This window comes from Cotesia typhae, unplaced genomic scaffold, assembly GCF_013202065.1.
Source record: "Cotesia typhae breed Kobodo isofemale line unplaced genomic scaffold, CoteBio_Ctyphae scaffold_91, whole genome shotgun sequence".
NCBI lineage: Eukaryota > Metazoa > Arthropoda > Insecta > Hymenoptera > Braconidae > Cotesia > Cotesia typhae.
This window is the reverse complement of record NW_027423781.1, coordinates 250,815-263,001: the sequence shown is the minus strand read 5'-3', so window position 1 is coordinate 263,001 and position 12,187 is coordinate 250,815. Positions and strand designations below refer to the sequence as shown.

The following is a 12,187-nucleotide window of genomic DNA, read 5'->3' as shown; positions in this document are numbered from 1 at the left end:
AAAATAAATTACAAAGTTAAAATCTAATTTTTTGATGGGAATTTCAAATCAGGGATTCCCAAAAAAAAAAAAAAGCGCGCGCAAAATGATCAGTCGCACAAACGTTCGCTACCTATCCGACGACGACTGGTCTTCTTACCAACATGAACTAAAAAATACCAAAAAAATGGCCGCAACTGATCACATGAGTAACAACACTACATTTATATATATTTTTTAATTTATAAATATAAAATAAAATTTGTCCACGCGTATAAAACTCAGCACATGTAAACCAAAATAATCTGTATAAAAAGCTGTGTGTGTATCAGTGCCGTCTAACCAATCAAAAAAAAAAAAAAAAAAAAAAAAAAATTACCTCGTAAATAAAAATCAACTCAAACGATGAATGAAAGGTTAAAAAATCAAATATTTATTTATTATAATTACTAATCAATCACACAACTTAAATAAAATTATTTTGTTCTTTTATATTTATCAAAATAATGAAAATCGCCATTATAATTTTAATATAAAACAAAGTCAAATAATAGAATGACGTGTTGTATATATGCGAGCCAAAATTTCTCGTCTCAGACATTCTTGTCGTAGCCTCCAGCCATACCTGAAAAGACAATAATAGATTTGGCTGGAACCTACGGTCTGATTAAATAAATAGGATTGTCTCAACACTCATACACATACGCATATACTTATTATCTGTCTCTCTCTTTCTTTCTTAAACTTAAACTTAACTTTAACTCCTCCTTGAGTGAACTGACATGACTAAGTAAAGAAGCTAATGTAAGAACTTATAAATTCTATTATCACACAGTCACGTATTAAATCTCTTGCATTAAGCGTACACTCAAAATTTATTATTATTCTTCTTTATTTATTTTTATTAAAATTATTATAATTAATTTTTATCAAAAAAAAAAAAAAAAGTACGTAAAAAAAAATTAACAATTAACATTATTTTACTTTTGGGTTAAATAACCTTTCATTCAGTAGTTTTGAGGTGTGTTTATTTTATTTTAATTATTTATTAATTTAATATAATATGTTGGGAATTTTTTATTAATTGTAGGTAGAATTATTATTAATATTATAGAGTTGAATTGAAGAATAGTTTGTGACTAGTAATATATTTATATTAGAGAAGAAAAAAAAGTTTTATGATGGAAGGGCAACAGTTTTGTTTGAGATGGCATAATTTTCAGAATACGTTACTTAGTACATTGCCTAAATTATTGGATGGTGGTTACTTGACAGATGTTACACTAAGTGCTGGTGGTAGGCATATACGTGCTCATAGAATTATTTTATCTGCTTGCAGTTATTACTTCAAAGAATTGTTTAAGGTATTAATGTTTTTTTTTTTTTTTTTTTTTTAACGCTTTGTTTTATTTTAATTAATTTAGGAGATATTTAATCATTTTTAGGATTTTTTTTAACAAATTAATTATGGCAAAAAAAATGAGAACAAAAAATTGACATCCATAAATTTTAAAAAATTATAAATGCAATTTTTTAAAAATGATTTTTTAGATAAGATTTATTTGTTAAAAAAAATTAAAAAATTATTAACAGCTAACTTTAATGTCATTAATATTTCATTTTTTTTAAATTATTTATTTATTAATTATTTTTTGATTACAGGATTTAAGTACTCTGCAACATCCTGTAATAGTATTACCAGGTATGGAGTACTCAAATTTATGTGCATTAGTAACATTTATGTATAACGGCGAAGTAAATATTTATCAAGAACAATTACCAGCACTTTTAGCAATGGCAGATACATTGCATATACGAGGACTCGCTGATATTGCCGGGGTAAGATTAATTAAAATATACTTTCAAAATTAACTTACCGTATTATTAATTAGTCACAAATAAAAAATAAATAAATAAATAACAACTATCATTAGTTGCTTTTGCTATACTCGCTCCATTAATGAAAATAAAATTTTGAATAATAAATGTTTTATTTAAAGTCGCGAGAATTTTTTATAGGAGTACTAATGCCCTTAACTAAATTAAGTATTCAAGTACGATTAAACTAATTAATTAGTAACTATTTGTAATTGTGGTATGTGTTATACTAAGGATAAAAAAAATTCTAGGAGAAAAATTGCTTTTAAAAAATTTATATATGAATTCTTAGTCTCCAACAATAATGTCAATTTTTCTCCAAAAGATACAATTTTTTGAAAACCGCTTCGAAATTTAATAACTTAAATCAAAACTCCTTACTTTCCGTAACAAAAGTATAAAAAAAAAAAAAAAAAAAAAAAAAATTAAACAGCACGCTTTGTTAATAAAATTTGTCTAATAATTTTTCGTAATTATTGTTATTATCCTATGATCGTGTTGTTTTGTTCAGGTCACTTAAAAACACAATCATTCACTGTTCCTCACACTGTTGACTCCACTGAAGGAACTTCGAAACATTTAAACAAATAAACTAATAAAAAATCTAAAATATTCAAATGAAAACATAGATATTCCCGATGTTTGTAACTTTGTTACGACTTTTGCTTCTTCTAAATAATCAAATTTGATCGTCTTTTCAACAACATCGGCAATACCGAAACATTGATGACGTGACAAAAAAAAATAAATTAAAAAATATATAAATGAACATAAAAACAATTATAATATTAATAATAAAATAAGTTTTGAACAATATATAAACGATATACATGAGATCAAGATCGTTGTGTGTGTTGCAACTAAATATGCAAGTGGATGCATCAATCCCGTGGATCCTTATCCCATAGAAATGAAAATTTGAACCAGGTATATTTATATAAATAAAAATAAGCCTTTCATTATATTAATATTTTAATTTTTGTTTTTTAATGAAAACAAAGCTGGTCATTTGAATTTAATATTTTTATAATTTATTAATTAATAATAACGGGTTTAATAATTTTATTAACATGTCTTTAATTAGCTATCGCTAATGTGAATTGAATTTGTTTGTTTTTCATTAATTTTATTTCTCCCCTCAGATCTCTCGCGACTTTAATACGCTTTTTTTTTTTTTTTTTTTTTAAGCTAGAATTTTATTTTAATTTGGATGATTGCAACATAGAGTAAATATGTTGTTTTATTTTCCTTAACGGTAGAAATAACTTTGTTCTTTCTATTGTAAATTTCCCTTGTGGAAAGGTAGACGTTGTTCTTGTTGGACGGCAAAAGTATAAGTCTACCTTTCTTCCCCAATTTAAAAAATTAATCCCCGAAAGTAATCTAAGAAAACAAGAATCAACTCAAACTAAATGTTGATCTTTCAGAAAAATTCACACCACGACAATGGATTATTTATCCATCCAACGATACCAAATGACGATCCAGAAGTACCAAGTGAAGCGACAATAAAAGAAGAAAAAATAGAGTCATCTAATTCAAACTTAGGATCATCAATCACGTCAACTTTAAATACTTCAAATACCTCTACAAAATCAACCAAAAGCGATATACTCGATTCAGTATCACAATTGCTGCCTAATCAGCTCGCAGATGATGATTTACTTAATGATAATCCCACCGACATACCTTGTAGCGTTAAAACGAAGCCTTACTACTCAATAAATGCAAAACTAGCTCAACGTGAACGGAAACAACAGCAACAGCTCACTAATTACCAAAACGGGCCACATGCTAAGGATATGAGTAACTACAATAACGACGACGCTGTTAATGACGATCAAAATATTACGATAGATGATATAAAGAACAATGTTATAAGCGATTCAAATCTACGATTTTTGACGACAAGCACTGCTTCAGCCGCTGCGGTTGCGGCTGTTGCTTCGGGAAGAACTAATCAAAATTGCAACAAAACTAGTGTTACTTGTCTGATTTGCGGCAAACAACTGAGCAATCAGTACAACTTACGCGTTCACATGGAAACACACAGCAATAGTTCCTACAGTTGTACTGCTTGTTCTCATGTATCAAGATCCAGAGACGCGTTGAGAAAACACGTGTCTTACAGACATCCAGTGGCCACTCCGCAAAAACGTTCAAGATATAGTCTCAATAAACCTGAAAATTTTGTGTGATTTAAGCTTAGAATTACTTTGTTCGTTTGTTTAGCCAATTTATTTTATTGTTAACCTTTATTTTTTGTTTATTCATATATAGTTATGTTTAATTGTTATTCAGTCTAACGATATATTGGATTTTAATGCCAAATTGGTTAATTGGTTTGATATAACTAGGTAAATTTTATATTTTTATCCTTTTATTTAGAAATATTAGATATTTATTGTTTAAATTCAGTTTGTCGAGCAAAAAGTAACCTTGATGCAACATAACCTCTGACTGTACAGTGTTTTTGTAAAAATATTTGCGGAATTCCCCGCAGCTACTGCGCCACCTATGCCGGTAAATTTGAAACATTCAAAATTTTAAGTTTTCTCTTTAAGAAGATCCAAATTTTTAAAACTCTCCTTAAATATGGAAATAATTTTTATTTTTTAAGGTTATTTTATGCAAAGAAGTAATATCAAGTAACCAAATCAAGCAATGCCAATGAATTTAATAAAAAAAAAAATATATATATATATATATTTAGATTAAATGGTTTATTATTTAAATAATAAATGGGATAGTTACTATTATTTTAGTGGTTAAAATATATAATTGTGTTGACAAAGTGCCTGTATAATGAACAATAAAAAAAAAAAAATTATATTTAATACTACAAAAAAAGTAAGAAACAAAGTTGAAAAAATAAATTAAAGACAATTTTTAAATAAATTATTGATAGGATATTTTTGGGGTATCTTTATCTTTAAAAAAGAAAAAAAAATAATTAATTGAATTTATATAAATACTTAATGATTCAATAATGAATTATAAATAACAAGTCAATTGTACATAGCTCAACGTGACCTGAGATGACTGTTTGGATATCTAGTCCATAATGTTTTTTGGGAAGGGGGGTAGGAAAACAAATGCCATATAATTAATAATTAATATATATATATATATATATATATATATATATATATATATATATATATATATATATATATATATATATATAACAAATGAAAAAGACAAAAAAATTAATTAATATAATGATTTATTAAGAATCGAGTAGAAAAAAATTATTCTGTTTAGAATATAGTTTTAATTATTATCAAATATTATTACTTTGTTGCGTAGATTATATTCAATTTTATTATTATTATTATTATTAATCGTTTTTTTTTTCTTGAGATTTTATAAAAAAATATTTTTAAATTAATCAATTGATTGTAAAATGTTTTTGAAGAGAATCTCAAAAGGATTATTTTATGGCGGGATAAAAAACAAACATTTATGAAAATATGTTTAGTTAAATGATTATAAATTAATATTAAAATTGTTCAGAGTTGAAGAGAAGATAAAAAAATAAATAATTGTTACGTGTACTTTTTAATAAGTACTTTGTTTAGTGTTCAAATTGTTATAGTACCTTTTTCTTGTTGTTAAATAGTTTTAATAAAGACAACTTATTAAAATTCTTGTACTTGTGTTTTTTTGCTTATATTTTTATCCTGATAATTACAAGAGATAATCGACTGATCGCGATCAATAATTACAAATATAATTAGAGATTTGTCATTTGAATAATTACATCTTATAAGTTTGTTTAATCATTATAAATACTATAAAGGCTTTTATTTGAATTTTTCCGCGCAATTAAATGATTGTCAGTCGATAACTTACCGGTCCAAAAATTAAGAGTATTTTTGACTATTTTTAGCGAATAAATTCAATTAATTAATAAAATTGTAAAATAAAACAGTAATTCTTTATAAAAAAAATTTTTTTTAATGTTTTTATTTTTAAAAAATTGAAATTTAACATAACTAGAAAATATGAGGTCATATCTATATGACATTACGCAATTGACGTGGAAGCAGCACACTGTTAAGTGGGTAGATATATTGATAATGTTGTTATGAAACGTAATAAAACAATAATACACCTAGTGAACACATAGTGTATAAATAATATTAAAAAGTTTAATCTAACATATTAAATGTTATAATGTAAAAATGTTGGTGAATAATTATAAATAACTTAATTTTTATTTAAACTATGTAGTTTACAATTAATAAAAAAGAAATTCAATTGGCTGTTATATTTAATTACTTACAGTGACTTTTAGGTTATTAGAATGATGAAATTTACAAACAAATTTATTTAACTTTATATTTTTTAAAATTAAAAAAATTTTTTTTTTTTATTTTTTTTTATTTTTTATCTATTTTGATAAATTATTTTAACCACTATGTGGCCGACATATATTAAACAAAAAATATCATTTATTTTACTTTTTTTTATCACTCAAAATGTCATTGGTGACGATAATAACCATGACATTGAGCCTTTACGGGTTTGTGGATCATCAACGCAGGATTCTCCGTCCTCCAGGTAATTTTTTATGACACTGAAATTAGCAGGTGTCTAAAAATTTTGAAATTTAATTTAATTTTATTTTAGATTGGTCTTCATAAGCACATTAGATGGAAAGCTGACCGCCCTGGACACTCTAAATAATGGAGAAAAAAAATGGTCTATGGATTTTGATAATGTTCCTCTAGTTTCTTCAAGTATTCATAAGAGAGAAGTAAGTACTTTAATTTATTATTTCAAAAGAGTAGACTAGTAAGTAACTAAAAAACAAAAATTTCAGTTGAACGAAGATGGGCATTGGGTAAAATTAATCCCATCATTAAACGGTGGATTATACAAATTCAATGGCGATACAGTAGAACAAATTCCCATTTCAACGGATCAATTGCTCTTATCATCCTTTCGTTACTCAGATAACCTAGTATTTTCCGGGGGTAAAGAAATTCAAACCTACGGTATCGTATCAAACACGGGAAAGCTCTTATATCATTGCACCAGTAGCGGTTGTAACAACAACACCGACGGTGATAGATTGCACAACGACGTGTTGATAATCCAACGAGTTCAGCAAACAATCCGTGCTGTTGAACCCACAACCGGTACCGAAAAATGGAATTACAGCGTGGGTACCCATGAATTAAATTTAGTCGTTACCGAAAAGCCTTGCCATAAACATCCAGGTCATCACACTAACTATGAAAATGACAATAACATTGATATCAAAGTAGTCATTCCTCAGGGGTTAATTTGGGCGGTTGATAAAAAAAATCCCTCGGAAATTCTTTGGCGCTACCAATTCGATACCCCAATTGTTACTGTATGGCAGCAAACTTATGATTACTCCTCAAACGGACATTACTATGACACTATTAAGAAATTGAATTTATTTGATAATAAGCAGTGGTCCTGGGGCCAAGATTATCCAATAAACCCTTCGATATACATCGGTATGTATGAACGCCAGGTCTATGTTCAAGAGCGCAATGTTGATAAATTTTTCGAGCTAACTGATTTGATCGACAACCGCAAAAGCATTAAAAACACCAAGAACCAAATTAATAATAACAACAACAATGTTTATCCCTGGAGACCACATTCGGCTCACGAAAATGCTGTTTTGCGTATTGAAAATAACCCCGAAAACGTTGAAATTAGCAGCATTAACGTTGACGATTCAACGGCTGCCGGTTTGTCAATTTTATACAATTCTGATTACATTGACGGCAACGGGTACTATTTGTACGCTAAAGAACAGTCGAACAATTACAACAATTCCACTAACAATAACTTACTGAATGACAATGATGCCATATCTATGCAAGATTTTGGGTCTAAAGCTGAAGAAACAGCTGCTGATAATGAAACGTCTTTAGAAACAATTATTGAATCCCTTTGGGTTTGGTGGAAAGAAATAATGCTTCTTATAATTGGAACGATTTTGCTGAACATACTTACTCAGCAACTAATAACATCCAAATTCGATAATTTAAGATGGGGCTATTCGCCACCAATTATTGTTAAGAAGTACGCTGACCCTGTAACTCCATTAAAAGATACGACACTGGTTAATTATGAGAATAATAACGTAGAATTTGACTCTCCGTACTCCGCTAGGTTTGAAACGATAAATTGTTTGGGTAAAGGTGGATACGGCGTTGTATTCGAGGCTAAGAACAAAATTGATGATTGCCATTATGCTATAAAACGGATATCATTACCCGACACACCAACTTCGCGTGCTCGCGTCATTAGGGAAGTTAAAGCACTAGCTAAATTGGATCATCAGAACATTGTCAGGTACTTTCATGCTTGGTTTGAATGTCCTCCCCTCGGTTGGCAAAAGCAACACGACTCTTCTATCAAACAGCTTATGTCTAATTCGATATTTTCCTCCGAAGATTCTTGCATGGAATCACGTCCTGTTAGAACTATCACTCGCAATAGCAATTCTGTTTGCATTGATGTTCCGATTAGTGGGTTAGATTTAATTGATAAGGAAATAGAGAGTAAAAGTCAGTTGTTGACCGACAACTCGTTTGATGACTCGTTTATCGTATTCGATACGGATAAATATATTTCTACTGATCAGTCTGATCAAGTCGATGATGAAGATAAAGATGAAGATGATAAAGCTCTAGAAGTCAATGACAATTGGAAGGCAGAAAAGTCAGTATCTGATTCGATAGTCTTCCAAATGAGCGATTTAAAAGATAAGAATGAGGACGATGATGAGACTGATGATGAAAATCAAAAAGATGTTAAAATTATGAAGAAGACACTTGGCTGCAACAAAAAATCTGCTAAGATGTTCTTTTACATTCAAATGCAACTGTGCCAAAGATTGAGTTTGCAGGATTGGTTGAGAAACACAAGCAACTCAGGCAGAGATCGTAAGGAAGTAATAAACATTTTCCAGCAGATTGTTGATGCTGTTGAGTATGTTCATTTGCAAGGACTAATTCACCGAGATTTAAAGCCATCAAATATTTTGTTTGCTCATGATAATAAAATTAAGATCGGGGATTTTGGATTAGTCACCGCAAGGACCGAAGACGACGCTGTTTGCGTTGATGATGGAAATTCTGATGATGACAGTAGTAACGAAAATAATTTGAAAGTTAAGAAGCATACGGCTAATGTTGGAACGCATTTGTATATGTCGCCGGAACAAGTTAATGGGGTTATTTATGATTATAAAGTTGATATTTATTCACTGGGGATTATTTTATTTGAATTGCTTTTTCCGTTTTCTACTGGGATGGAGAGAATTACGATTCTTGGAAGCTTGAAGAAGAATATATACCCAAGTGATTTTGCTGCTAAACATCCAAAAGAGGTAATATATTTTTATTCCTATTTTTTATTATTTTATTACTTCATAATTAAATGAGAATTATTATTATATGTTTTTGTAGTATGATTTATTGAAAATGATGCTCGATAAGGATCCAAGAAAACGACCAACAGCGATAGGTATTAAAGCTCGTCCACCCCTGTCCAATGACCAAAATAAAACAGATACAAAGTACCATTTTGCATTACCACATGTAAGCAAACATTCTTCGAGTATAAGTAGTAGTAACAGCGCTAATTCATCGGAATTAATAAATTCTTTTTGATTATTTAATCACCATTATCATTTAATTAATTTAAATAACCACGCATTTCATAATAAAAATATTTTATAATTATTATTTAACTTTATTGTTACTAAGCGTTGACCTATAAAGTATAAATTTTAAGATTATTTGAGTAAATTTTTGTGACTATATTGTGGACAAATAATTTTTTTTTTTCATCAATATGGTAATCAATGTATATTTGTAATGGAAAAAAAAAAAAAAAAAAACATGTAAAATAAAAATAAATTTCATACAAAAATTATTTTGTCTATAATCTCATTCTATTTTTTAATTTTGATAAAAACTTATATTTATTAGTAGTAAGTAATAAGTAATTACAAAAATGGACCCAATAAATGAAACTCAGCAATCTCTCAGCAAATCAATGCTAAGTTATTGGTTACCTCTTTTGGAAATGTATAACATAGTTATCGAACGAGTTAAATTAACGCAAAAATATTACAATGATTTATATTGGCGCGAGTGGAAAAAAACTGAAAATAATGAACAGAACTACACCGGCGATCATTGGTTCATTGAGTATGCATTAATTGGGTTTTATCAAAATTTTGATCTCTTCAATGAAAAATTTAAAAAATTAATCAATAAAATTCAACGAGAAATTGACAAAGTTAAAGTTATTCTTAGTAAAAAATTCTTTAAAACATCATTCAATTTTGTTAATCGGTTCAATGAATTTGTTAGATATTTAAATAAAATAATTGAGTTTTTGAACAAGAACGAATTTAAAATTGATAATATTGTTTTGAACAAAAGTAATTTTCTCAAGCCTTTGGAAATAATTAATAATCCGAAATATGAAAGCAGCTCATAAGTATTAAAAAATAAAATTTTTATTTATTTTTAGATTAAGAAATTTGGATCTTGACTTTAAAAACTTACTCATGAAAAATAAATCAATAAATTTTATTTATAGATTATTACAATGAATAAAAACAAAAATAATTAAACCTATTAATTATTTAACAAAATCATTGCACTTAATAATAACTTCATGAGGATTAATTCCACCGATCTGCGTTCCAGTCCCGAGAATTAATCCATCCCTAGCATTATTAACCGAATAGATATTATTTTCACTTAAAAATCTCCTAACATTAATATGCGCGCGTTCTCCAGTCAAAGCCGTAAAAGGAGTATCCAAATCTTCATTAACCATATTAAAATTACGTCTGTACAAAAACACAGTCGATCTTATCACGAGTTTGAATAAATTTTCCAGGTCGTCGATCGAAGAAACGGAAAAACTCGCTGAGTTCAGCCTATAGCAATACAAAAACTTGAGGGTGTTAGAAAATTGAATGACCTTATCATCAATACGTTCAACCAATCTGCAGTCGGAAAAGAAGTAGATTTTATCGACTAATGGCGACAAATTCAAATATCTCAAAGTGGACCAGTAAAGTTCCTTGTAATGCCGGCATTCCCGGTAGAAGTACAGCTCGACAATTAAATCAGTGTAAAAGTAATAGTGCACTGGAGTATAGGGTAGCTTGAGTTTTCCAAAATCATCAGCATTAAACAATTTTATTCTAAACCAACAGAACTTACCGCCTTGGTGCAAAACGGTCACGTCTATCTCCGGAAGAATTGGATGTTTCAATTCTTGGTTTTCAACGACTCCAGAATTGGTATTAGACTTTGAATTTTCCTTAGAATACAAAACCTTGGTGTGCTTGACATTCAATGCTGCTTGCGCGGCATGGCTGTGCATGTCAATCGATAGAATTATCCCAAGCGGCAAAGCATCCAAATTATTCAAATTGTTCTTGGAGAAGATCAGTTTCTTCAACTGCAGCATTCCTTTTGAAGGAAAGGACGATTTTGACAATTTTTCGTTCAACTTTTTTATCATCAATGGAAGACTCAAACGATTCTCCAAAGACAGCGAGTACGTTTCGACGATCATCTGAATGTCTTCTTTGAAGTTTTCGAGATCTGGATACATTTTAATGAGCGTTGATGTTAATTCACGCTGCTGTTCTTGAAGCTCCTCATAGGTGGTCTTCACTACTGTCAGGTTTTCCTCGTTTTCCATTCTTTTTCTTCGGCTTTGGAACTTTCTTCGGCTTGACTTTTGTTAGAAGGTTAGTATCCAAGTCTGATAGCTTACTGCTGAGACCAGACGCATTTATTGTGAACAATGGGATGCTTTTATCAGGTTTATATACACCGCACATTGTGTTGATTGAGTCATCTATTTCTACATTACTTACACAAGTTATCCTCGGTAATTCAATCATTGGCAAGGACATAATACTCTTATCACTACTAAAATCTTCATTCTTCAATTTGTCGTATGAAGAGTATGATATTGTTAGATAAACGCCGTAGTGAAGGGACTTGCGAATTGGTTTTACGATTTTTTTTGTAGGATTGTGAAGAGCTGCGTGGAGTTTTATTAACGAATCGGTTAGGTAATCTATTTCTTCCGTGAATGTTAAAGCGCACAATGGTAGCTGGAAAACACCACTCACTGATCCAGGACCTGAAGAAATTATTCGATCCATTTTTTCTTTACCTCAACTAGGTTTAATTATTTTTTTACTCTCGTATTAACAATTGGGAAGTAATAATTAAATGTTTAAAAATTATTTAAATAGTCTTTAGTCAGCAAATCACTAATGAGCTTAATTAAA

At 29.0% G+C, this 12,187-nt stretch overlaps 3 protein-coding genes across 6 annotated transcripts; 2 read left to right on the top strand and 1 right to left on the bottom strand.

Annotated features, from left to right (window-relative positions):
• Positions 1 to 379: 379 nt before the first annotated feature.
• LOC141537486 (uncharacterized) lies at positions 380 to 4,616 on the top strand. Of its 3 annotated transcripts, none has more exons than XM_074258496.1 (4): positions 380 to 395; positions 1,070 to 1,343; positions 1,642 to 1,818; positions 3,285 to 4,616. In XM_074258496.1, the coding sequence occupies exons 2-4, from the start codon at positions 1,158 to 1,160 to the stop codon at positions 4,053 to 4,055; spliced, it is 1,134 nt and encodes a 377-aa protein (XP_074114597.1). In that variant the 5' UTR covers positions 380 to 395; positions 1,070 to 1,157; the 3' UTR covers positions 4,056 to 4,616. The 3 variants fall into 3 exon arrangements, with proteins under 3 accessions (XP_074114597.1, XP_074114598.1, XP_074114596.1); XM_074258497.1 differs by lacking the exon at positions 380 to 395 and adding an exon at positions 430 to 926; XM_074258495.1 differs by lacking the exon at positions 380 to 395 and adding an exon at positions 430 to 1,000.
• Positions 4,617 to 6,138: 1,522 nt separating this feature from the next.
• LOC141537764 (eukaryotic translation initiation factor 2-alpha kinase) lies at positions 6,139 to 9,647 on the top strand. Its single transcript, XM_074258944.1, has 4 exons — positions 6,139 to 6,423; positions 6,493 to 6,619; positions 6,686 to 9,241; positions 9,321 to 9,647. Exons 1-4 carry the CDS (start codon positions 6,281 to 6,283, stop codon positions 9,522 to 9,524), a joined length of 3,030 nt encoding a protein of 1,009 aa, XP_074115045.1. The 5' UTR covers positions 6,139 to 6,280; the 3' UTR covers positions 9,525 to 9,647.
• Positions 6,366 to 12,113, bottom strand: LOC141537765 (uncharacterized). Of its 2 annotated transcripts, XM_074258946.1 has the most exons (2): positions 11,100 to 12,070; positions 6,366 to 6,456 (listed from the first exon to the last, which is right to left on the bottom strand). In XM_074258946.1, exons 1-2 carry the CDS (start codon positions 11,584 to 11,586, stop codon positions 6,446 to 6,448), a joined length of 498 nt encoding a protein of 165 aa, XP_074115047.1. In that variant the 5' UTR covers positions 11,587 to 12,070; the 3' UTR covers positions 6,366 to 6,445. The 2 variants fall into 2 exon arrangements, with proteins under 2 accessions (XP_074115047.1, XP_074115046.1); XM_074258945.1 differs by lacking the exon at positions 6,366 to 6,456 and having other exon boundaries at positions 9,850 to 12,113.
• Between the last annotated feature and the right edge of the window lie 74 nt (positions 12,114 to 12,187).